Source organism: Nicotiana tomentosiformis, chromosome 10 (genome assembly GCF_000390325.3).
Source record: "Nicotiana tomentosiformis chromosome 10, ASM39032v3, whole genome shotgun sequence".
Lineage (NCBI taxonomy): Eukaryota > Viridiplantae > Streptophyta > Magnoliopsida > Solanales > Solanaceae > Nicotiana > Nicotiana tomentosiformis.
This window is the reverse complement of record NC_090821.1, coordinates 79,380,761-79,406,524: the sequence shown is the minus strand read 5'-3', so window position 1 is coordinate 79,406,524 and position 25,764 is coordinate 79,380,761. Positions and strand designations below refer to the sequence as shown.

General features: G+C 37.3%; 1 protein-coding gene, 1 long non-coding RNA gene and 1 pseudogene across 2 annotated transcripts; 2 read left to right on the top strand and 1 right to left on the bottom strand.

Annotated features, from left to right (window-relative positions):
* The first annotated feature begins 7,138 nt into the window (after positions 1-7,138).
* On the top strand, positions 7,139-8,873 carry LOC138891412 (uncharacterized). The gene is made up of 3 exons (XR_011411478.1): positions 7,139-7,192; positions 7,604-7,665; positions 8,826-8,873. It is a non-coding gene; the product is annotated as an uncharacterized lncRNA (long non-coding RNA).
* Positions 8,874-13,373: 4,500 nt separating this feature from the next.
* On the bottom strand, positions 13,374-13,871 carry LOC138900454 (uncharacterized). The gene has a single exon (XM_070187199.1). The coding sequence runs from the start codon at positions 13,869-13,871 to the stop codon at positions 13,374-13,376; it is 498 nt and encodes a 165-aa protein (XP_070043300.1).
* A 124-nt stretch (positions 13,872-13,995) lies between these two features.
* LOC104097357 (mitogen-activated protein kinase 9-like) lies at positions 13,996-24,241 on the top strand (annotated as a pseudogene).
* The last annotated feature ends 1,523 nt before the right edge of the window (positions 24,242-25,764 follow it).

Sequence of the window (25,764 nt, the reverse complement as noted above, 5' to 3'; positions counted from 1 at the left end):
AGATAGGTACAGATGTGGCTAAGATCAGGATGGATATAGGAGCCACATAGAGACAAGGAACCAGAGCTTTCAATTCTATGAGTGAAAAGATGGACAAACTCGTCAAGGACGTTGAAAATTCCTATGACTCCTTCTGCACCAAAGTGATCAACACCCTCAAATACTTCTTGAGAAAAAGTTAATGCATCTTACCATGATGTTATGCCAAACAAGTTCTTTTTCTTATGCTTATTTTGGGTCTGTACTAACTAAGCCTCTGCTGAAGGTAGTACTTCTGCCGCTCTAATCACCTTATTAGTATGTACATTTTATCCTATATTATTTTGTATGATTTTCTTTCCTTTTTGATTGATGTCAAAGGGGGAGAAACAATGTGAGTAAACACCAGCAGGAGGACCTGTAATTACAGTTATTCAGGAGAAGATGGAAACAACATAATCTCAGGGGGAGTACCACAACTCAGGGGGAGCAACATCTTAAAAGGGAAGCATCTTAAATTACTGTTTACTCCTTCTTGATTGCCATCATCAAGAAAAAGGAGATTGACAAGTTTAAGTTTAAGTTTCAATGATGACAATATTATCTTATGTTATATTTGCAGAACTAACAAAAAGGAAAGAATGGAGATGCTCAGCTAGATGCGATTGCTACAGGATTCGAAATAGCAAATAATGATCAATCAAGATTCAGATTGCCATTCATGAATACTCTAATCAAGAATATCACCAGCAATTATTCTGTGTCCAGAATTAAGCTCACTCCAGGCAAATCAAAGGCATCAACGCTGATCCAAGCTATCAAAAAAGGGGAAGCTGCAATTCACATAAAAAAAAGGACAAAAGACATGGGAGAAAAGTTGAGTGGGAAACAAATTATAGTGGGAGACACTTGGAAGTGGTGCTTCTTGTCATCAAGCACTCCTTGGATTAATTAAAATCCACTAAATAAATACCATCTAACAAACACCCATCTTCAAGGAAAATATGAAGCATCTCGGTATGGAACAGTGCACTCCATAGTATAAATAACTTCCAGCCCATCTCTCTTTGTATGGAACAGAGCACTCCAAGAGCACTCCATGAAGAAATCAGATACACTCCTCTATAATACAACACTCAGCTCTTTGAAAGAATCAGAGATACCTTGCTGGATTAAAATACATACACATAACAATGCTTGCATATAAGTGACTAGAAAACTCAAGCAGCAAGTGCGCAACTACCCACATTGTATTCTAAGTCTATCTACTTCTTAGGTCAAACACTGGAATCTTTAGTTATCAGTGTCTCAAAAGATAGAAAGATCTAGAACACAAAAGAGAGTTGTGTCAATTACTCAGAACTCAAAGTGTGATACTGTTCGTTGGTGGTGAACGTGTTAAAACCATCTGTGTTGTAACATTTTCAAAGATCTTAAGGGAACCCTTGTGACCCAAGGGAAACTAGATGTAAGTACCACAACGGTACCGAACCAGTATAAATCGATGTGTGTTATTTACTCTTCTTCACTGCTTACTTTCGTTCTGCATTGTGATTAGTCAACTAATACTTGTGTTAGCCGACTAATTTGAAATAGTCAACAATTCAACCCCCCTCCAGTACGTTCAGGGAATCTAGGGTTGGGATCTCAAAAAATGCGATCAATTACGGAAATTCTGAGCAAAACACCAGGACCGGAGAACAATATCGGAGAAATCGACATGCCAATAAATCGGTCGGTATTACGGGAGAAGAATGTAAGCATAACGCTAGAAATGCCACAATATATGGCAAGGACTATACCTAGGTCGGAGGGGAAAAACCTGCAAACTACTATTCTAGGGTTGAAGAATTCAACTTCTCCAAACAGTGGAACACTGCAGGGCAGTGCAAATGCTATAATTCAAGGAAGTGAAGTGATTGAAGCAAAAACTAATGAAAAGGATCCTACTATGGCGGAACAACAGATGGAGAAGGCAAACAATGGGAAGGAGAATACGTTCTGGGCAAACCTGTTTGAAGGGAATAAAATAGTTGCTAAAGGTATGAATCTCACTTTTATTGCTCCTCAAATTCGCAATGGTGTCAAAATTGTGTAATTGGAAAAGGAAGAGGTGGATAGAGAGACAGAGAAATGGCGTAATGCTGTGATATTGTATGTAATTGGGGAAACACCTACAATTGGGGTTGTCGAATGATTCATTGCATCACAGTGGAACTTCACAACCAAACCTAAAGTTTACCTGCACAATGAAGGCTACTTCATTGTCAAATTCACATGCAAGGAAGACGGAAATGAGGTCCTGTTCTCAGGGCCATACACAATCAATAACAAACCTATAATAACCAAAGCTTGGACTCCGAATTTCCATTTTGATGAGGAGGTATTAAAAATCATACCCTTATGGATTAAACTTTCAAATTTACTGTAACACTCCGAAAAAAATCTAAGTATTTTAAGACCACTAAGAAGACTGCCGGGTGCTAATTATATCAATTCGGGTATGAACAAGATTGATAATTTGAATGATATCAGTTGATCATGATAATATATGTATTATGTGCATTAAGAATATTTTATGGTCTAAGAAGAGCCCTAAGACTAAGTCAAGTTGAAAATTATATGATGGAAAAAGGTTTCAAGTGAGTTCGCACAAGATCTAACTTCAAACGAACATATCTCTCAGGATGTGAAGCGTTATATGGTGTATAGAGTCTAGTTTCCAACGCATCAAACCGTTCGTCATTTGGATAAGTATACAGAAAAGTTATGGCCATTTTACTGGACCTGTGTCATATGCGCGCCCAGATGCACGACCGCACATATTTGAGACTTTCTGCCTCAGGTGCGCGGCCGGATGAGTGGCCACTTGCCCAAGTGGGCGGATGCACACGTAGGAGCCCATTAAATAACCCCAAGGACGGGTAGAGAGAGGGGTTAAGTCATTTCTTCAATACTAGGGCTTTCTCTCCATCACCCATCCGACCAAGGCTTCCAATACACACCTAAGGTGAGTTTTTAAGTATGTTTTTATGATGATTTCACTTCTCAATCACTAGTTACAACAAGGTTTTGATTGGATTCCATAGGATTTCTTCAAAACCTCAAGAACACCCAAAAGTTGTCTTTCGAGATTTGGTCTACAATAGGCATGACTACTACCTCTAACCAATTCATAGTGAATATTTATGTATGAAATATGTGTTAGGACTTATGGGATGGTGATTGGAAGCAATAAGTACCCAACCTAGGTGTTCTTGTATTGTAGAGATTGTAAAATGAATTAATTAATAAGATTTGTGGGTTGCGAGTGAATTGTTGGGCATGCATGTACTAAGGTAAGTTGTGGATGACCTAGAGACGATTGTGAGATCAATCATTTGTGTGGAAGGTGATCTTTAGGTGAAAAAATTCCATTGAAGGAGGTTGTAGAAAAATATGCACATTAGATGTTTAATAAAATGTCTAAATGACCTAAAGTATAGAAATCTTGCTAATGTTGGCGCAATTGCGTTGCATTGTTGTAGAATGAAATTTGTTTAGTGTGGTGGACCATCGTAGTATTATGAAGGGGCGGATTTCAGATTTGAGCCGTCCGGAAGTGGCTTCACTCGCGAAGATCATTTAAAGTATCGGTTTAGTTTCGTCAAGGTAAGCATCTTGCCTAACCATGAGTGGGAGAATTACCCCTTAAGCATTGAGTTGTATGTGCCATTTGTGTAATATGAAAGCTGTGTACGCGAGGTGATGAGTACGTACATGGTTTATATGTGCAATTATTATTGGTTGAAATTTGTAGACGCCCTTATGTATTAAATTGGATAATTATTGAAACTTAGTAAATTCTTTAATTGTCATGCCCTATTCCTTGATTGTCAAATTTGTATTTATATAATAATTTGGTGCTATTGTCACTTGCATTTTTATGTGAATTCTGTGTGTGGTTGATTTGATAATTTTCTTGGAATTAAATTCATTATGGAATTCTTATTTGCAAATAATTATTAAATAAGCTTAAAAAGAGGCGTTAATATATTTATCAAAATTTTGGATTAAAGAAGGCGTTGTCCTATGTTGAGTTACTTTTGCATCTCTATTGTTATTTTGAGGTTTTATATATGTTATGCGGATCCTTGGGCTATTTATTGAGAAATTTATTGATTTTTCTATATCTTTGAATTGATTATGGTCATTGAAAAAAATTGTGATATGAATTGTTGTATTGTGTTGTCGCTTAAACACTCTCCTTGATGTTATTTATGCTTCCTACCTTGCTTGTTATTGATATACATGTGCTTGGTAAGGAAGAGTGTAAAGCACGAAGGGTGATGACGTGCCATTTGATTTATATTATCATGTGAGGGAGAGTGTAAAGCACGAAGGATGATGTCGTGCCATTGAGAGTGTAAAGCACGAAGGGTGATGCCGTGCCATTGAGAGTGTAAAAGCACGAAGGGTGATGCCGTGTCATTTAATTTATATTATCAGGTGAGGATGAGAGTAAAAGCACGAAGGGTGATGCCGTGCCATTATTTTTATGTTATTATATGTTCATGGCACGGAGGGTGTTTCCGTGCAGGCGAGGATAAGAGACATACATTATATTGTGATATCTTTTCGTTGTGTATTTATTCAGGCCTTTATCTTGAGATGTTATTGTGCACCTAGGTTTTTTATGTGACTTGTAGTCGTTGTTGCTTACTGTCTGCCTCCCACTTTATTTCTTTTATTGTTATTGACTTTTATCTCACCTAGTTGGTATTGGTATATGTGTGCGCAGTGAGAAAGAGATAAATGCACGAAGGGTGTTACCGTTCCAATTGATTTGATCTACATATATACATTGGGTGAGAATGAGACAAGTGCACGAAGGTATTGCCGTGCCATTTGATGTGATATATTGAATAAATTTCTCACACTAGAAAGGTTAAATGAGGTGTCACATGGTGATATTTATTTTAAAGAATTATATTTGAAAGATATTTATTTGAAAGAATTATATTTGAAAGAGATTTATTTGAAAGAATTATATTTGAAAGATATTTATTTGAAGGAATTATATCTTGAATATTATCATTTGAAAAGCATATAGGCAAAAGATTTATATTTGAAGGACTTGATTAATTGGTTGTACTTGTATTCGTTATTTGTTGAGCAATATTAATGGTGTTCTTGTTGCCCTGCTGTGTATATCACTAATTGATTAGTGTTGCCATCATTGTTATTTGTTTCCTATTATTTTTGTATACTATATTGCACAGGTTATTAGACTAGTGAGTGTCTTGACGGTAACTCGTCACTACTCCACTGAGGTTAGTTTTGATACTTATTGGATACCGACTGTGATGTACTCATACTACACTTCTGCACATTTTTGTGCAGAGCCAGGTATTGGAGATATCGGACTTGGGCAAAGTTAGAGTGTGAATCGCAAGGATTCAAGGTAGAGCTACTTGGTCGTCGCAGTCCCTTGGAGTCTTTCTATTGTATGGTACTGTTAATTATTAATCAAACAGTATTGAGTATTCAATCCTTGAGATCATTTCATGTATCTAGTTAGAGTTCGTGACTCAGTATTACCAGTTTTGGGAGGTTGTTTGTGAATATTTCCGTTGTTGGTTTTGACACCTGTATTGAATTTAATTTTTTTTTGGCTTGAATTGTAATTATAATCGGCTTACTTAGTCTTAGAGACTAAGTGCCATCACGACGCGTGTGGTGGGATTTTGGGTCGTGACAAGTTGGTATTAGAGCTCTAGGATCATAGGTTCTACGAGTCACGAACGAGTTTAGTAGAGTCTTGCAGATCGGTACGGAGATGTCTGTACTTATCTTCGAGAGGCTATAGAACTGTTAGGAAATTTTCACTTCTTTCATTCATGTCGTGCGGAATTTGTTGATTTTGTAATTTGAGCCCTTGTATCTCTATTCTCTCACAAATGGTGAGGATACATGCTACCGAGTCAGCTGGGCAAACACTCGTGCATACTGCTAGAGCCGCAAGAGGTTGGGGCCAAGGTAGAAGACGAGGAAGGGAACGTGTTGAAGCTAGAGCACCTGTCAGAGTAACAATTGAGGAGCCAACAGTAGCTCCTATTGGGGGACATGTACCGGAAGCACCTGTTGTTACCCCCGGACTTTAGGAGACTTTAGCACAGTTCTTGAACATGTTTGGTACATTAACTTAGGCATGATTGATCTCCGTTTCACCAAATATTTCACAGATTGGGGGAGGAGCTCAGACTCCTACCGCCCGTACTCCAGAGCAACATGTCTATATTGGTCAGGTTCTGGGTGGTGTCAGTACAACCTGTTATTCCGGTTCAGCCTGAGTTCAGGCAAGGGACATCAGAAGAAGAACAAAAGATACTAGAGAGATTTAAGAGGTATAGTCCACCCACTTTTAGTGGCAAATCTACTAAGGATGCTCATGGATTTCTAGAAATGTGTCATCACATTCTCCGCACCATGGGTATTGTGGAAATGAGTGGAGTTGGCTTTACTATATTTCAGTTGTCAGGAGCAGCATATCGATGATGGCAGACTTATGAAGAGGGCAGACCAGCCGATGCAACACCACCAATTTGGGCACAATTTTCGAAGATGTTTTTAAAAGAGTTTATTCCCAGACTCTCCGGGATGCGTGGCACACAGAGTTTGAATGGTTGAGCCAGGACACCATGACGGTGTCATAATATGCTATCAGATCCAGTAAGTTAGCCCACCATGTATCTATCTTGGTTCCTACGGTTAGAGAGCGAGTCCGCGGATTCATTAAAGGGCTCGATTATGATTTAAAAATATTTATGGATCGAGAATTGCAGACTGACATTCCATTTCAGCAAGTAGTAGAGATTTCCAAGATGTTAGAACGTGTTTGAAGTGAGGAGAAAGAGTCTAAGGAGGACAAAAGGTCTCGGAACTCTGAAGGATTTAGTGGATTTTACTCTGCAGCTATGACTCATCATGACGGAGGCTCGGACGGATGGTCAGCCCAGTCCACAATTCTGAATACTCGTAGTGCTTCAATTAATACTTTTAGTGCACCACCAGCATGAGGCTCTTACAGTGGTTATTCTAGTTATCCGGTAGAGACTCAGTATGAGCAGTCGCGCCCGCATAGGGGTTGTTATGAGTGTGTTCATCTAAGAGGAGGAGCCCTTTTATTATCTAAGAGTTGTTTTCCCTTTGCCTTCACTGACCCTTTTGAGAGGTAGTAATTTCATTCATCAACCTTTTCTTAGTCTTACTGCACTATTAGATTATTGAAGTTGAATCAATCTGTGTTTGCTTTCTTGGATTATTGATCTAGTTTCTTCCAGTAATTCTGTTATAGAGAGTACTTGTTCTTTTCTTGAATGCATTTGAGTGAAATGTAAATCTTCCTATGGTTTAATCCAACAAATAAGATGTGGTTTTATGTTGTGTTGATTGTGTGAGTTCACATGATCTAAATATGGCCAGGGATTAGCTAGTTGAGATTCAAATTTGAATCTTGGTATTTGGTTGTTAAAAAGGTTACAAAGTTAAATGATAGAGATTTCTGTTCTTTTTGCAATGCTGTGGATTTTGAGGCTGTCTGCACTAAGTCGTCTTTTGTTTCTAACTTTTTGACACATTGTAGGTTTTGGATTGTGATTTAAACAGCCTGCATCTTAGATAGAAGTTTAAATTCTAAAAAAGATGGTAACTTTTCTTTTTTCTTTTCATTTTTTTTAGTTGAGATATTTGAGATTTTGAATTGGAAGCTTGCTTTTCAATCTGGCTATTCATATTATCTTTCTTCCGAGCCCTGCTAGCTATTTCCGTATTTATTCACTGTACTTGGCAAGAATATCCATTAACCCTACTGCTAACCATCATTTTAGCAAAGATAATATGAGAACCAGTATCTGATGTTCAAATTTTTCAGGTTCTGTTTAATAGTGATATAATATGTGAAAGTTTTAGAGATTACTTCTCTCACTCACTTTTGTTGACTGGCTGATTACTAATAAGTGAACTGAAAAAAATGCTTCAGAAATGAAAAGAGGCACAAAAATTTACACAAAATGTCAAGTGTGAATCCCGTTACACTTGAAATATTTTTCCACCATATTTTTCAAATGCCACACACTAAATAAGAAAAAACCTCCAAGATTGAACTTACTTCTACTCGTCTTATGATAAAATAAGAACATCAATCTTTATTAGAATATCTGAAGGTATAAGCCGGACATTTTGATTTAAAAAAGGCATAGAGAGCAACCCGTCGTATTCTCACCCCTAATTAGAATGATCCCAAATTTGAAATAATTCAGTCACTTTGATCATCAAATTTATTCACATGTGATGCGTTTTCTCTTATTGTTGGTCACCTGCACTCTAGTTGTGTCAGTTTCATCTGCTGCTTTATGAATGCTCCTTTTTGTTTCTTAATAGTATTTTCTCATCTTTCTCTAACTATGAATGGTTGTATCAATTTCCATCATTAAGCTCTTGTCCTTAATTAGTCCCATGACTACCTTATAACTCTGAAGCAGAAGTTGATTTACTTGAGTCAATATTATCTAGAGTGGTCCATAAGGTTTGCATCTGATTATGTATCGTTGATGATTGTTAAATCCTCTTCCAATCCTTTTTCTGACACTTAAAGAGGAGTATTGCCCGCATTTCTTGAACACCTTCCCAAAAATCAGTAATATTGGAAGATAATGTTTGGTAGAGATTTTTGATACTTTTCAAATTTTGTGGTGATGATGGGGAGAGATAACTCTTTATTTATGTATTACATTGTATGCGTGTTTCTTATATTTTTCCTGTATGTTTAAAAAAAACAGTTCTGATAGTGTCTTTTAATTTCTCAGGCAATGCCTTTCAAGGAATTCTTCACCGAATATGGTGAAGCACATCTAACAAAAGTGAAGCTAGCATGACGGACCAACCTACATTGTTGGCTATCCTCAAGCTTCTACAGAGAGAGAAAGGGAAGGTTCGAGAGAGAGGAAATTGGAGAATTTTCTGTGTGTTCTTTTTCTTTATTAACTACAGTACATATATACATGTATATTGAAAAATAAAATACTAATGATAGCTAATTACTAAACTACCCTTGTAACTATCCAACCAATCTCAGCTAACTAACTGATAAATATAATACACTGATGTGCTGCAATTCTATAATCTCAACACCCCCCCCTCAAGTTGGAGGTGAGAAACTCACTGCCAGCTTGTCTAGAAGGTCTGAATGTTTAATTTCTGTCAGAGCCTTTGTTAAAATGCCAGCTAGCTGATCATGAGTAGAAATGTGATGAAGCGTAATTAGACCATCATGTAGATTGTCTCGCACAAAGTGACAATTGACTTCTATGTGCTTTATCCTTTCATGGAACACAGGGTTCCTAGCAATGTGCACAACTGCTTGGCTATCACAAAACACTTGAATGGGATCAGTACATGGAACTGTGAGTTCCTCCAACAATATCTGCACCCATACCGACTCTCCAACTACTTTTCTCAGTGATCTGTACTCTGCTTCTGCGGAAGATAGTGAGACAGTAGTCTTCTTCTTTGATTTCCAGCTAATGAGGCTACCTCCAAAGAGCACTAGATACCCACTTACAGATCTTTTTGAGTCAGGGAATGCTGCCCAATCTGAGTCACAATAGGCTGTGACCTTGTAAGAAGAATCATTGGACAGAAAGATGCCTAGAGTAGGATCATTCTTCAGATACCTAAGTACATGTATAGCAGCCTTCAGGTTAGGCTCTCTTGGTGCCTACATAAATTGACTTAGGTGTTGTACACTATTTGCAATATCCAGCCTTGTGTTTGTGAGAAAGTTGAGTTTCCCAACTAGTTTTCTATAATAGGATGGGTCAGACAGCAGAGTACCCTCTTCAACCCTCAGTTTGATTGAAGACTCTAGTGGACATGAAACAGCAGAATACCCCAGGCAATCATACTCTTTCAGTAGGTCAGTGGTAAATTTCCTTTGGGAGATCAACACTCCATCATCCTTGTAAAGCATCTCTAGCCCCAAGAAGTAGTGTAACTTGCCTAAGTCTTTTATTTTGAATTGATTATGTAAGTAAGTCTTCAGTGCCTTAATTTCCCCAAGATTAGTCCTATTAAGGATCACATCATCAACATATACAGCTACAAAAACTGATGACTCACCTTACTTTTTGTAGAACAAGGAGTAATAATTGGTTGAATGTCTGAAACCTCTAGAATACAGGGACTCTGTCAGCTTGTCATACCACTGTCTACTAGCCCGTTTGAGGCCACACAAAGACTTCCTTAGTCTGTAGACAAGTTGTGTGTCTTCTACCTTCAGCCCCTGTGGGATTTCCATGTATACCTCTTCATGTAGGTCTCCATGTAGGAATGCATTATTCACATCTAGCTGATAAAGGTCCCATCCTTTCTTTACTACAGTGTTAATCAGGGCTCTAATAATGGTCATCTTCACTACTGGGAGAAAGTTTCTGTATAGTCAATCCCAGCTTCTTGTGTGTATCCCTTTTACCACAAGCCTTGATTTGTATCTTTTCACACTTCTATCTGCTTTGTGCTTTAACTTGTAGACCTACTTGCATCCTATGGCCTTCTTTCCTGTAGGTAACTTAACTAGATCCCAAGTATGGTTAGTATATAAAGCTTCAAATTCTTGTGTCATTGCTACTTGCCAGGCAGGATTCAAGGCTGCCTCCTCATAAGAGTATGGTTCACACTCATGTGAAATGTTCTTAACTAATTGCTGGCTATCATGGCTTTTGTTGGATAAAAGGGCAGTAAGTGAATAAGGAGTAAGTGAAGCAGAATCTAATTGATGTTCAAGGTTTGTGTTATTGTTTAAGTGACTGTTTAGTTGTAAATTGGGCAGTGTATAGACATAGTCTTTGAGGTGTGAGGGTGTGCTAAGTGTCCTGCTTGATCTTCTATGTTGATTAGTTGGTTGGTCAATATTAGGCTCTATGTTATGTGGTGCTTGGTTGAAAGGTACAATGTGGAGTTCTGAGTGTTCTACAGATGAAGCATTTGATTCTGGATTTAGGCTTACATGTGAAATATGATTTAGTGTGCTTGTAGAGTTTGACAAAAGGTTAATGTTTGGTGTATTAGATATAGGACTTTCAGTGACAGAAGTTGATGCATCTCTATCATGATTACAATGATCATCAAGTGTATTTACTGTGGAATTGGGACATGGGGAATTGTGGTTTATCATATGCAACACAGAAGGGAAAGAGGAATATTCAGGTGAAATGGCAAAAGGGAAAACATCTTCATGAAACATAACATCTCTAGACACATGTACCCTCTTTGTGGCTAAATCAAGGACTTTATATCTTTTGGTCCCAAAGGGATATCCTACAAATACATGAGGAGTGGCTCTAGGTTCAAATTTGTCTTTGTGAGTTTTGAGTGTGGTGGCATAACATAAGCAACCAAAACTTCTAAGATGTGAATATGTTGGTTTTCTGTTGTGATGGAGCTCAAAAGGGCATTTATTGTTGAGAATTGAAGAAGGTAGTCTATTTATCAAATATGTAGCCATTAGTATACACTCTCCCCAGTATCTCATTGGCAATTTGGATTGATAAAGTAAAGCTCTAGCTGTTTCTAGCAGGTATTTGTGTTTTCTCTCAACCACACCATTTTGTTGTGGTGTGTATGGGCAAGTTTTCTCGTGGATTATACCTTTCTCTTGAAAAAATAACATGGCTTCATTGTTCACAAATTCCAGCCCATTATCTGACCTGACAGTCTTGACTGATGTATTAAACTGATTTTCAATCATAGAAATAAGAGCTTTGATGGCTTGAAGAGTGTTACTTTTTCTACTTAAGAGATGAGTCCACGTTGATCTACTAAATTCATAAACCATGGTAAGGAAGTATTTGTAATTGTCATGTATGGTTATGTGATAGGGCCCCCATAAATCTATGTGTAAGAGTTCAAATATTTTGGAAGTGGATGAAATTCTTTGGCCAAAAGGTAACCTTGTCTGCCTTGCCATTGGACATGCATGGCAAGTGAATGGCTGCTTGTGGGAAAATTTAACAGGTATAGTGGAGATAGTTCTCATTTTTTACAAAGGGTACATGGCCCATCATGTTATGCCATCGATGCTTATTGTTATTTTCATGAGATGATGAAGACAACAAAAGAGAACTCACATTAAAGGAAGAGTTAGTTTTATCGCTTGAGTGAAGAGTATTTACATTGACATTATTATGTGGCTGAGATGATTTATTTACACTTGACAAGGATTGTATGGGTGAATTGTGACTCTTTCCTATATTTACAACACTAGTCAATGCAGGAAAACAAGAATGAGAGTAAAGATTGACAGGAACAGAAAATGAAGTAGACTCTGAACACCCATGACACTCAGGGCAAAGGAAGTACAATCCACTCCTTGCCTTACCAATCTCCAGAGGTCTCTCCATTAAAGGGGCCTGCATCATGCAAAGGTATTTACTGGAGTTAACTATACAATTGAGGTAATCAGTTAAGGAGTGAATAAAGATAGGGTTGTATTTGAAAGTAGGCACATATAATACTCTAACTAAGGTTAGTATAGGACCAAGAGATGCATCTCCAATTTCTGTCACTTTCACTCTTTATCCGTTAGGTAAGGTAACTAGGAAAGGATAGGTCAAGGTTCTAACATTCTTTAAAAAGTATTTTCTATATGTCATATGATTTGAGGCTGTACTATCTAATATCCATAGGTCAGCAATTGATTTAGAACATCTACACACGGTTGTTTCAGCAATCTCTTTATAGGTAGAGCAAGCTAGAATACCTTCGAAGTTTGCTGCTCCACAAGTCATGTTGTTGTTAGGACCTTCTCCTGTGTTTCTTCCACGAAATTTCTCCAGGTAAGCTAAGTAATTGGTTGTACTGCTCCTTTGTTAAGCTCTGAAGTCCCTAACTTTGATTTCCTTCTTCCATCTCCTCACATTTGTGAACTTGAAGTCCTATGGAAAATCATGAATTCTATAACAGTTGTCCCTGGTGTGTCCTGGCCTTTTACAATAGTCACAGAATATCCGAGACTTAGCAGTTGGATAGTTTGATTTGTTTGAATTGTATGGGTTTGGCCCAATACTGCCTCCTCTCTGATTGTAATTGGTCCTAAACTTGGCATTGTCGGGTCCATTTTCACTCAATGAGGTGGACTCCATGACTAATTTGTTGTTTGGTCTGACTTCTCTCTGTTTTTCTTCCTGGATAAGGATAGAGAAAGCCTGAGCTATGCTGGGCAATGGATTCATCATCAATATATTGCCTCTCACAACTGTATAAACTTCATTTAGGCCCATTAGGAACTGAATTAGTCTTCGATCATGCTTGGCTTTATGCATATTTGTCTTTACACCACAAATGCATTGGCAATTGCACTATTCATGTGCATTCAAGGTGTTCAATTCCTCCCAAAGTCGTTTCATTTTAGTGTAATACCCTGTGATGTCCAAAGCCCCTTGACTAAGGTCACTAATTTCCTTTTGCAGTTGATAAAGTTTCGCTCCATTAGTTTGATCATATCGGTCTTCTAACTCTTGCCATAACTCCTTAGCATCGTTGACATATTGTAGACTATCAGCTAGATCCTTTGAGAGTGAATTCAAAATCCACGATGTAACCATATCATCACAACGATCCCACTGATCGTAGGTCGCTTCATCAGTGTTAGGCTTCTTACACTTTCTTGTGATGAATCCGACTTTGTTCTTTACTAACAAAGTCCTAAGGACTCCTCTTCTCCGGGATCTGTATCCGGTTCCGTCAAATACAACAGGAACTAGCGTCGTTCCGGCACTTTCCGACGGGTGCATGTACAGTGGGTTAGTCGAATCCCAATTACCAGTTGTACTTTGAGTTTCCTTGTCTCCAACCATCGATTGAAGTGGATCGGAGCAATTGATTCCTCAATTTGAAGAAATTATATGAAAATTTTAAGAAACCCTTCCGTCAAGGCGTGAGCTCGTACTTGCTGATTTTGAGAATCGAGAAGAGAAATTGATGAAATTTAGGAGGATTTATGTTGAGAAATTGCATGTCCTCAAGCTTCTACAGAGAGAGAAAGGGAAGGTTCGAGAGAGAGGAAATTGGGGAATTTTCTGTGTGTTCTTTTTCTTTATTAACTACAGTACATATATACATGTATATTGAAAAATAAAATACTAATGATAGCTAATTACTAAACTACCCTTGTAACTATCCAACCAATCTCAGCTAACTAACTGATAAATATAATACACTAATGTGCTGCAATTCTATAATCTCAACAACATCAATATGAAATCTAAGAGGTTGTTGGCTAGGGGAGCTATGGTGTTGTTGCAGCAGTTAGATAATGTTTTGGAGCATGTTTCTGAAGCCACCCGCATCCTTAGAGAAATAAAGCTCCTCCGGTTGCTTCGGCATCCATATATTGTAGAAATAAAGCATATTCTGTTACCTCCATGTCCGCGAGAATTCAAGGATATATATGTTGTTTTCGAGTTGATGGAGTGTGACCTTCAGCATGTAATTAAGGCCAATGACAGTCTCACTCCTGAACATTATCAATTCTTTTTGTATCAGCTTCTTCGAGGTTTAAAGTTTATGCACACAGGTGGCGATTCCTCATTGAACACATTCTGGTATTTTAGTTAGATTTCTCTTTTACATTTTTATGACTTTTCCCTCATTTATTGATTCAACAGCAAACGTGTTTCATCGAGATTTAAAGCCAAAGAATATTCTAGCAAATGCAGATTGCAAGCTGAAAATATGTGATTTTGGGCTTGCTCGGGCTTCATTTGGAGATACCCCATCAGCTATTTTCTGGACGGTACGAAGCATTTCTCTACTTTAAATTTTCTCGATCTATCTTAACCATAATAGCCAGTCAGAAAGTCTCAATGATGTCATTAAATTGTCAAGTTATTACACCTGTGATGATAAGACCCTGATTCTTTTATGCTTTCAAGAACCTCATACTTCTCTTTTCTCTTCACAAAATTTCGGTAGTCTATATCTCAACATGATTTTTGCTTTTATCTCAACTCTTTTGCTCTTTATAGGACTATGTGGCAACTCGTTGGTACCGCGCTCCAGAACTTTGTGGTTCTTTTTACTCAAAAGTAAGTATGACATTTATAGGTAACTCAAATTCTTATATAGTTTATTTCTTATCCAGTACACTTCTCAAATGACTTTTTCATGTTAATAGTAGATATCTGTCTTCATGTGGTGAAACTTTTGTACTTATCATGCGGAACTTGCCCTACCAATATTATATTATGTGATTCAGCGATGGCACTTTAATTTCTTCATGTTTTCTTATTCACTCTTATCTTGTTATTAGGAGGGGAAAAGAGCTGAACTGGAGCCCTTTTGGGGACATGGTTGACATTTTTCACAAATTTTACCAACGAAAGCTCTTATTTTTGTTGTTCTCTCTCCTTATATGAATTCTGCTCTTTGCAATCTTCATGCCTTAAGTTTCTGTGCTGCAGTATTAAATTTTACTTTGCTGGGAAAGAACTTGTGTAAATCATTGCTCACTTATATTTACTTTATTATACTGTGATTGCTCATAATTTGGTATTAATTCTAATACAAACTACTTATCGCAGTACACCACAGCAGTTGATATCTGGAGTATAGGATGTGTATTTGCATAAATGCTTACAAAACAACCATTATTTCCTGGGAAGAATGTGGTCCACCAATTGAATCTGATTACCGATTTGCTTGGTTCACCATCCACTGAAGCCATTTCAAGGGTTTGTCCTTCCCTTTCCTTAGTCGAAGTTAATAAACTAGTGATGTATAATGAATTCCAAATGAATGATCCGTTTTTCCGATATATGCAGATTAAAAATGACAAAGCAAGGAGATATTTAAGCAGCATGAAGAATAAATCCCCCGTTCCTCTCTCTCAAAAATTTCCAGATATTTACCCAATAACTCTAAGATTACTTAAGCGTCTGATTGCATTTGACCCCAAAGATCGCCCTTCTGCTGAAGAGGTAGGACTTAGTAGATTGTTAGACACTAATTGGAGCCTATGATGCTATGTTAATCCCCTCTAGGCACTAGCACATCCATATTTTCGTGGTTTAGCAAACAAGGAGAACGAACTATCTACTCGGCCTATTTCAAAATTTGAATCCGTCTTTGAAAGAAGAAAACTGGCAAAAGAGGATATTAGAGAGCTAATCTACAGGGAGGTATGAATTGGCAACCAATCTGATCTTTCCTTTTACTTTCTTTTGTGCCGCCTCCTCCATCGTACTACAACATTGATTTTGCCCTTCACAGATTTTGGAGTACCACCCTCAGATGCTGCAGGAGTATCTTCATGGCACTGACAATACCAGCTTTTTGTATCCAAGGTACTACCAATACTTCTCCTTATTTGTCCATATTCGTTGTTGTCTATGACCGATAACTAGTTCTTTCTAACGATTTAACTCAATTGTATGATCTTGTGAAATTTGTCCATGCCTGCTTTTTATTGACCTGGTAACAACAAACTCATTCTTTTGTTTTAGCACATATGTCTTAGTTATCATGCATTAAAAATAAACATTTTCATCCGTGTAATGCAATTGGAATTAGTATCTAATTGAATCTCATAAAGGAGTAATAAGAGATGTATTGGCGGTAGAAGACACAGCAACTCCAATGGTATTTGATATTTCATTCTGTATCTGCACTTACTTTTATCTTGGATTAAGATGACATACTTGAAGTTTGATGCATAACATATGCGGTTATATCTGCAACTAATACTTTCATGATTATACAAAGGGAGAAATCTGCCAGTGATGAGGGCACAAGTGTATCATAGATATTGAATATGATTCAGTCCATGTGTTAACCGTATTTGTTGACTAACTGTGTGATACAAATACTTATGCCGTATTGAACCTACTTTCCAGGCATGTCTTTTAAATTAACTATTAGTATGTCATGCGGTAAATAATCAGATCTTTTTATCATGTTTCTACGAATGTTAAATTAGTGTTGAGGCAGGCTAACTTGAGAAATCCTGCCTGCTTTTTTGACATAAGATGATATTGGCGTGACTTCACTAGAAATATTTAAGTCCTAAGGTATTCCATATGAGGAAAATGATAGTTACATTAGTGAACATTGGACATTATTTCTGACGGACAAGTTTACAAGTTCTTACGATTCAACTAAACAATTTTGCTGTTGCACAGAAATAAACAGTGGACAGTCATGTAGCTATTAGCTTAAGAATTTGTGTTGAGAAGTGATCCTTTTCCCTATAGAACCAGTGGATTGCTTGTGGTTGCAACTATGGCCAGGTCTCATGCATGAAGCAGTGTTCTATGTGCTCCATCTGGGTCGAAATGAGCTTCAAAAATAATTCCAAATTCTATCCCTCGTATTGACACATAAGCATCTTCTATCTGGAGTTCGCAGATTCAGTTACCATGCTTTGCTATGATCATTATCAAATAGAATTTGCATTAAGTTGTATAACTATGTCCTAGCTTTTCATTCTGATAATGATGTCATTGAAGTAGTTATGCATTTTACTTGTTAGTCTGGAATATATAAGTTACACAATGCGCAAGACTATTTGACTTTAATAACTATCCTATAATCTTACAAGTAATCAATTTGACTCAATCATCACATTCCTGATATGTGAGGATATATTATTTGGTTTTCTTTTCCTTTTTTTTCCTGGAAGAGCTTCACCATTGAACCTGTTTAGGTTGACCAGAGAATTGCTAGTTTAGATGAATTTTAGGGACGGCTAAGCAATTTTGTTCTGTCTGGATCAATATCATGATCCAACTTTTTCAACCCATAACAAGAAACGAGGTATGCTAATTATATCTTGAGTCTTCTATTATACTGCTCTTTACTTGGTCCGACTTGATAATGCTTAAATAAGTCTATGGAAGCTTAAGTGACTCAATATACTTACCTTCAGAAATGATGGTAGCTTTTGCTTTGCTTTCGCCATTTTACTGAAGAGAGGTTCTCTAATAATTCTCATGATCTTTACTTCTGAAGCCTTCCCTGTTTCTGCTGCATGTTTAGCTATATTTTTTATGCAATGCTAACATGAAGTTCGATGTGCATATATATAGTGGGGTCGACTGCTTTAAGGAACAATTTGACTTACTTTAGGGGCACTATGGCAAAGGTGGAAAAAATGTTCTCCATCCAAGGCGATATGCCTCCTTGCCTAGGTTAGTTGACCCTGATATTAAGGATTTCATACTTCAGAGCTTATTAATAGTTTTGATAAAAAATATTCAAGCTTTCTGAAAGACATCCGCCGCACTATCCATCCAGCGCACGTTAGAGTGCATGTGCTAACGTACGCCAACTGCCATGGGGAGGGGACGACCGAAGAGAATTTCAACCACGAGCCAAGTAACTGATTACGCAGGAACGTGCACTCCAATTCCGAGGAATGAGAGCAATATGGTTAGAGATCAAGGGGAAGCTCCAATGGAACAGCGGCCGCCATTGTCAACCACGAAGGAAGGTATGAAAACTCCACTGGACAAGGGCAATCATAGTGGTAAAGTAGTTGTTGATGGTCCGATGATACATGCAAGCCCTAATGTAAGCAAAAATATAACAATTGGTAAGACATATGTACCAATTACTGGTGAACTGGGGGGAAAAGGGACAACAACAGAGATAACTCAACCTCAAGTGAATTTGCCTCCTGTAGAGGCTGATAAAGGGCAAAAACAGTGGGCAAATCTATTCGTGGGATCGAATTTTACAGCAAAAGGTATGGATCTGAGTTTTATTGCACCAACTATCAAAAATGGTGAGGTGATTGTGGAACTCTACAAGGAAGAAATTGAGAAGGATACTCAGAAGTGGAAGCAAGTGTTAATTCTGTATGTTGTTGGAGGAAGTCCAACAATAGGTGCCATGGAAAGGTACATTGCTTCAGTATGGAACTTTGTAGCAAAGCCTAAGGTGTATTTTCACAATGATGGATATTTTGTGGTTCGTTTCAATTCTATTGAAGATAGGGATGAAGTGCTGTATTTAGGACCTCACATGTTGAATAACAATCCTATCATTGTCAAAATGTGGTCTGCTGATTTTGATTTCAATAAAGAGGTGCTTCAAACTATACCAGTGTGGGTCAAATATCCTAATTCGCCTTTGAATTGCTGGGGAAATAGGTCACTAAGTAAGATAAGTAGTGGTTTGGGAATCCCTCTATATGTTGATGCTTGTACTACTCAAGTTGATAGGATCTCCTATGCAAGAGTATTGGTGAAAATGGATGTTACTAAAGAGTTGCCTAGGTCCATCAAGGTGACTGATCCAAATGGGAAAGAGGTTATTCAGGAAATAACATATGATTGGGTCCCTGAGTTCTGTACTAAATGTATGCAAGTTGGCCATAAATGCAGAGTAGATGAGCAGCTAGGACCAAAACTGAAGGCTAAGAATGCAAAGCAGAAACAGGAATGGCAACCTAAACCTGTACCCAAAGTGCAGGAAATTGTTGTTAAGGAGAAATCAAAGTTGATAGAGCCTAATATTGAAGGAAATGCTAGCACTAGTACATTGGTTGCTAGTGCTGGTATAAGAGCACTAAAAAGAAATGAAGAATAAGTATGGCAGACTGTTATAGAAAAGTCAGCAGCTAGAAGCAGAGAGAGGCAACCAGTTGATGTAGTCAATGTGCTTAATGGTTTTAATCTTCTCACAGAGTCTAAACTGCAGCTAGCAATGCCAAGAAAAATGGAGGAAGGAACAAGTAGACAGTAAGATAATAATGGGCAGAAAGGAACTATGCAACCCCTTTTCATACATGTATAAAGCTAGTAACTTGGAACATAAGGGGCTTAAATAAAGCCCATAGACAAAAAGAGGTGGAGTGGTTCATTCGAAATAATAAAGTACATATGATTGCATTATTAGAGCATAAAATAAAAGAACAGAAGGCTATGCAAATTATAAGGAAAATTACACCTGGATGGGCATGTTTAGACAATTATGAATATAGTAGTAGAGGAAGAATATGGTTGCTATGAGATTCAAGTGAAATAGACTGCATAGAGTTGTGTAGAACTTCTCAAATTATACACACTTCAGTTTATGTTAGGAGATTGGATATGAGGTTCACTTTTACGGTTGTATATGGATTGTATAGTTTGGAAGAGAGAAGAAGTCTGTGGGGGTGAACTGACAAGATTACACAATATACAGCAAGGGCCATGGTTGATAATGGGGGATTATAATGCCATTAGATCAGGGGAAGATAGACCAATTGGTAATCATGTGCAAGAACTGGAGGTCAGAGACCTCAATGAGTTTATTGAAAGCACTGGAATGACAGAAATGAAAACTAGTGGAAGGAGCTTTACATGGACAAATGGACACACTTATAGCAAGATTGATAGAGCTTTGATTAATGCTGAATAGATGCTGGCCATGCCACACTTAGAGGTATGGATTATGGATCCACATTATTCTGATCATTCCCCATTGAGTATAGCACCGGAGGAGGATGAAGATTGTAGTCCTAAACCATTCAAATTTCTAAATCATCTAGCTGAACATGATGAGTTTATAAAGATAGTAAGTGAAGCATAGGAGAGGCCACAAGAACAAAAAAATATGAGGAATGTGTGGCAGAAACTAAAAAGAGTGAAGCAGGCTATGAATGTGTTAAACAATAATGAGTATAATGTTGTTGGTGATCGGATCAAGGTATGTAGGCAAAGACTAATTGCTTTGCAAGAACAAATGAAGGATCCTGGTCAATCTGAAGCCCTAGTAGCTGATGAAAAAGAAATGAAAGTACAGTTGGAGAAATGGTTAGGAGTAGAGGAAAGTATTATGAGGCAAAAGTCAAGAGTAAAATGGTTAAAGCTAGGTGATGCCAATACATCATATTTCTTTGCAAGTATGAAAAACAGATGCAGTCAGAACAAGATCTGAAGATTAATAATGTGTAATGGGGATACAATGCAAATAAGGCAGGGAATTGAGGAGGAAGTGACAAGGTTCTACTAACAACTATTAGGTTCCTCAGCAAATGAGTTGCCTGCTATTAATCCAGCTGTCATGAGAGATGGTCCTATGGTGAATAGAGTGCAACAATTGCAACTGATAGCAGAGATATCAAATGAGGAGATATATCATGCTCAAAAAAGGCATAAGTGACAACAAAGCTCCTGGGTGTGATGGTTTCAATGCTTTATTCTTTAAGAAAGCTTGGCATGTAGTAGGAGATATAATTATAGATGCAGTAATGGAGTTCTTCTCAAGTTCAACTATGTACCAGCCTATAAATTGTACAACAGTAACACTTGTACCTAAGGTGAAAATCCTTCTAAAATTACCGAGTATAGGCCAATATCATGTTGCACACTACTTTACAAGCTTATATCTAAGATCCTAACTAATATATTACAAGGAGTGATGGATGGGCTGGTGGATAAAAGTCAGTCAGCTTTTGTTCCCGGTAGACTGATAAATGACAACATAATACTTAGTCATGAGTTAGTTAAAGGGTATGGCAGAAAAGGTGTTTATCCTAGATGCATGATGAAAATAGATATGAAGAAGGCTTATGAATCAGTTGAGTGGGGTTATTTAGAGCAAGTGTTGACATATCTGCAGTTGGGAGATTTGTGCAATTGATTATGAGATGTGTAACAATAGTCTCATATTCCATCATTATTAATGGGCAGCCTACTAGGCCATTTCAAGCTAAGAAAGGATTGAGACAGGGAGATCCACTATCTCCTTATCTATTTGTATTGGCTATGGAGTATCTGGAAAGATTATTGAAGACTCTCAAGAGGGACCCTAACTTTAATTACCATCCTAAATGTGGCAAAATGAACATAGTGCAATTGAGCTTTGCTGATGACTTATTGTTGTTCTGTCGAGGTGATGCTATATCTATTCAACTACTGTTTCAGTATTTTCATAAGTTTTCAAAGGCATCAGGGTTAGTGGCAAATGCTGATAAAAGCTCCATATTTTTTGGTGGAGTGCATGATGACAAGCAACAGGAGATTTTACAAGTTCTAGGCTTTGTGAAAGGAACATTACCAGTTAGGTACTTGGGAGTGCCTCTCAGCTCTAACAGATTATCATTGGTGCAGTGTCAGCCTCTACTTGAAAAGATGCTAGGGAGAATTCAATCTTGGACATCAAAGTTCCTGTCCTATGCAGCAAGAATTCAACTAATTAAGAGTGTGCTATTCTCTGTCCAAGTGTTCTGGTCTCAGGTGTTTTTGCTGCCAAAGAAACTGATTCAACTCATTGAAAGAGTGTGTCGAACATTTCTATGGACTGGGGGAGTGGAAGTATCAAAGAAAGCTTTATTGTCATGGGACTGTTTGTGTAAGCCTAAAGCAGCAGTTGGCTTAAATTTGCTTGATATAGAGGCATGGAATAAGGCAGCTATATGCAAACTTCTATGGAATCTATGCAAGAAAAAAGATAAGATGTGGGTGCAATGGATACATGTGTACTACAAGAAACAGAATTCACTATGGAGCATTGAGCCAAAGCAAGCTTCTTGGATAGTACAGAAGATTCTGAAAGCCAAACAATATTTTGAGGAAGTTGGTTATACAGAGGAGGATGTAGAGGGAATAAGAAGTTTCTCCATTAAGTAGGTTTGTGAAGATTTGAGGTGAATTTGCTAGAGTGCCATGGAGGAAACTGGTGTACAACAATGCTGGATTGCCAAAATGGATCTTTACAGTATTCCTAGCTGTACATCGAAGGCTGCTGACTAAAGACAGATTGAGGGGATGGGGTTGTATGGAAGATGCAACCTATTCATTATGTAACAATGAGGAGGAAATCATTGATTACTTGCTCTTTAGCTGTCCTTATTCTTAAAGAGAATGGATAGCAATGCTGCGATGGCAAGGGATTCATAGGCAAGCAATGACATTGACTAATGAAATTGAGTGGACAGAAAGATACTATAAGGGTAGGAGCACAACAGCTGAGCTGTATAAACTCATTCTGGTAGGTAGTCTGTACTATATATGGCAAGAGAGGAATGGCAGAATTTTCAAAGGTGAACAACGATCAGAAGCAGTGCTAAGCAAAGTAATAACACAGGATGTTCATGGTCGAGGAGCTAGTAAACAGCGACTACAACGAAGATTGATGGAACTTAACTACTATCCTAATGTACAGTTAGATGTCATTTCTAGTAGTTTAGTAGTTAGAACTGAGGCAGTGAATTGAATAGCTAAAATCTGGGGCTTATGTCAAGATTAATCTTGATCACAACTTGTAAATATTACTGGTAAATGAAAGTTTCTTAATTACAAAAAAACAATAGTTCTGATAAAGTGTGCTTACTCAAATATCCTCATTAAAGTTTTTCTACAGAGAGCGGGTCTATGTTTCAATAGACGAGGAAACTGATCACGATGGTGAATTTGAAAGGCACGTTGAAGAAACTGTTGCTCATAGATGCCTTCCAAGCCCCCCAAAGTCACACGAGGTCAACAAAGCTGACGCTAGCAATAAAAATATAGAGCTTAGTACCACAAGCAACACTGCACGCTGCTTGTTGAGAAGTGCTAGCATTAGCTTTTCCAAGTGTGTTGGGGCAATTTGGGAGGACAGTGAGGTAAACTCCTTCTCATATATAGCATGTTAATCACGCAGAAACAACAAACTCACAAAAAAAGCACTTCTCTAGATATGGAATAAGGAAACTCAGTTTATCACATGGTTTCTATGTATTTGTATATATGAATCATTCTCAAATACAACATGATAAAACGCTCTTCCTCTGCCCTTCTTGTTCCCTTCTTCTCCTTCATTGGGCAGGATGAGCAAATAAAATACATTAATCGACGAATGTATTGTTGGTTTGATATTTGTCACTAATTCTTAGCCGATAAACTGCAATTAGATGATTGATGGTGAGCATGATAATGGTGCTCTATAATTTACTGTATTACCTGCACTTCCCCTCAGGATATAACTTTCAAACGGTATGATAATGGGATTAGTAGATCGTCCAAGGAGCCAGCAGCATTGTTTGCTTGACTTCTTATTCTAGATGGATGAGCTGGTGCTAGATAGATTTCTGGTAAGTAACACTTGCTAGAATGTAACTGTAGGTGTTCTATTATTCAATGTATTAGAAACAATCGACAGTTTGGCTATCAAGATTAGCCCATTTCTTCTGTATGACGTTCAAGGCGTCCTCCCTGTAGCCTTCTGCTATTTTTATTTGCTTTGACAGCATCTTCAAATGTCTGAGCAACTGTTATTGATGTATATATTGTAGTTGTTCTTTGTCATCTCTTTGTCAAGATTTTAATTTTTTTCTTTTTTGAGATTCATTGTTTACTTCTATCTTTCCTTTGCAAATGTCTCAATAATGCTCCTTACTACAGTAGAGAAATTTCTATTGCAAATTAAAGAACCTTAAACACAGGAAGAGGCGGACCCAGAATCTTTACGCGACGAGGGTACAATATTCTGCTCAATCATCACAGGCAGTGCCCCCTAAAGGCTTTTAATGTTCTGGGTACCAAGCGTTTTAAATTTATCATTTTCAAGGTATATATATATACATACAAGATTTCTGCCGAAACTTACGGTGTCCGGTGATCCCTCACTATAACACATAGGCCCGCCTATGAAAACTTAAAAACTTGAGTCTCGGTAAAAGATATAATTGTCAGCTTTGCGAACTGTTGTAGTTTTGCATACTCGCGGATTTGCCTTTGCATATATGTTTTCTTCCTTTGACATTTGAGATAAGGATAGTCTACGACCATATAAAGAAATAACAACTCATTTAGTTAACTAATGTGAGATATTCTAACATTTGTGAAAGTTTTGAACACGTCTTGCATTGTGTATATTGTGTTAGGTACACGTATAAGTTAATATTTAATGAGGTGTCTTAGGTTTATTGAATTTAAGCTTTTAATTTTTACCAACATTTTAACGATAACAAACAACATATAATTATTGTTAACATCTTAAAAGATGCCAGCTTAAATAATAGTAATAGCTACCTGATTAAACAACGGAATTTCAGTACTATGCATTTCAATGTGCTAAATATTAACGAGAAATCAATAATCTTAATTGTACAATTTCTAACCAATTACACTCCCAATATGAAAATGCATACAGTAAACCAATTTGCGTACAATTTCTTTTATAGTGAACTATGTGATGTGCAATAGAATGTAGCCATCGTCAAACTGCACAAATGTTGTGGGATCAATCATCACATGCATTATCCGAGAAAAGGGATACAAATAATGGCAAATCGTTATTTTTTCAGTCAACTTTAAAATGCGAGATACATACTAACTCTTTTGAAAAGCGAGATACATACTAACTATTTTAAACTAAAATTTTATGGCCAAATACCGATTTTGGAAAAAAGTGAAAAGATTGTTAGTCTCTTTACAAATCAGAATTATTTTCCACAGTTTGGAAAAGAAAGAACATAGTAAAGGTTGATCAGAAACGGGAAAAGAAAAGATCTATTAGAATATACCATAAGCTGATGGGCTGATGTGTACCGAATATAAGTTTGTAACTGATCGAATCTGTTAAGTAGTTAGCTGTGTTAGTGGTAGTTAGCTGCATGTCTAAATAGCTGGTTTAGATATTTTTGTAAGTAAGCTCACACAATGTACATTCTGTCTCTCGATAACGGAATCTCTCTTCCTCTACATTCTTTCTAGTCAAACCGTAGTTCTTTTACTTTTTTATTTTTATTTTTATTATGTTGTAAATTAGATAGAAAACTAG

Coding starts and splice junctions, on each gene's coding strand:
- LOC138900454 (XM_070187199.1), bottom strand. CDS start 13,871: ATGGTTGGAGACAAGGAAACTCAAAGTACAACTGGTAATTGGGATTCG.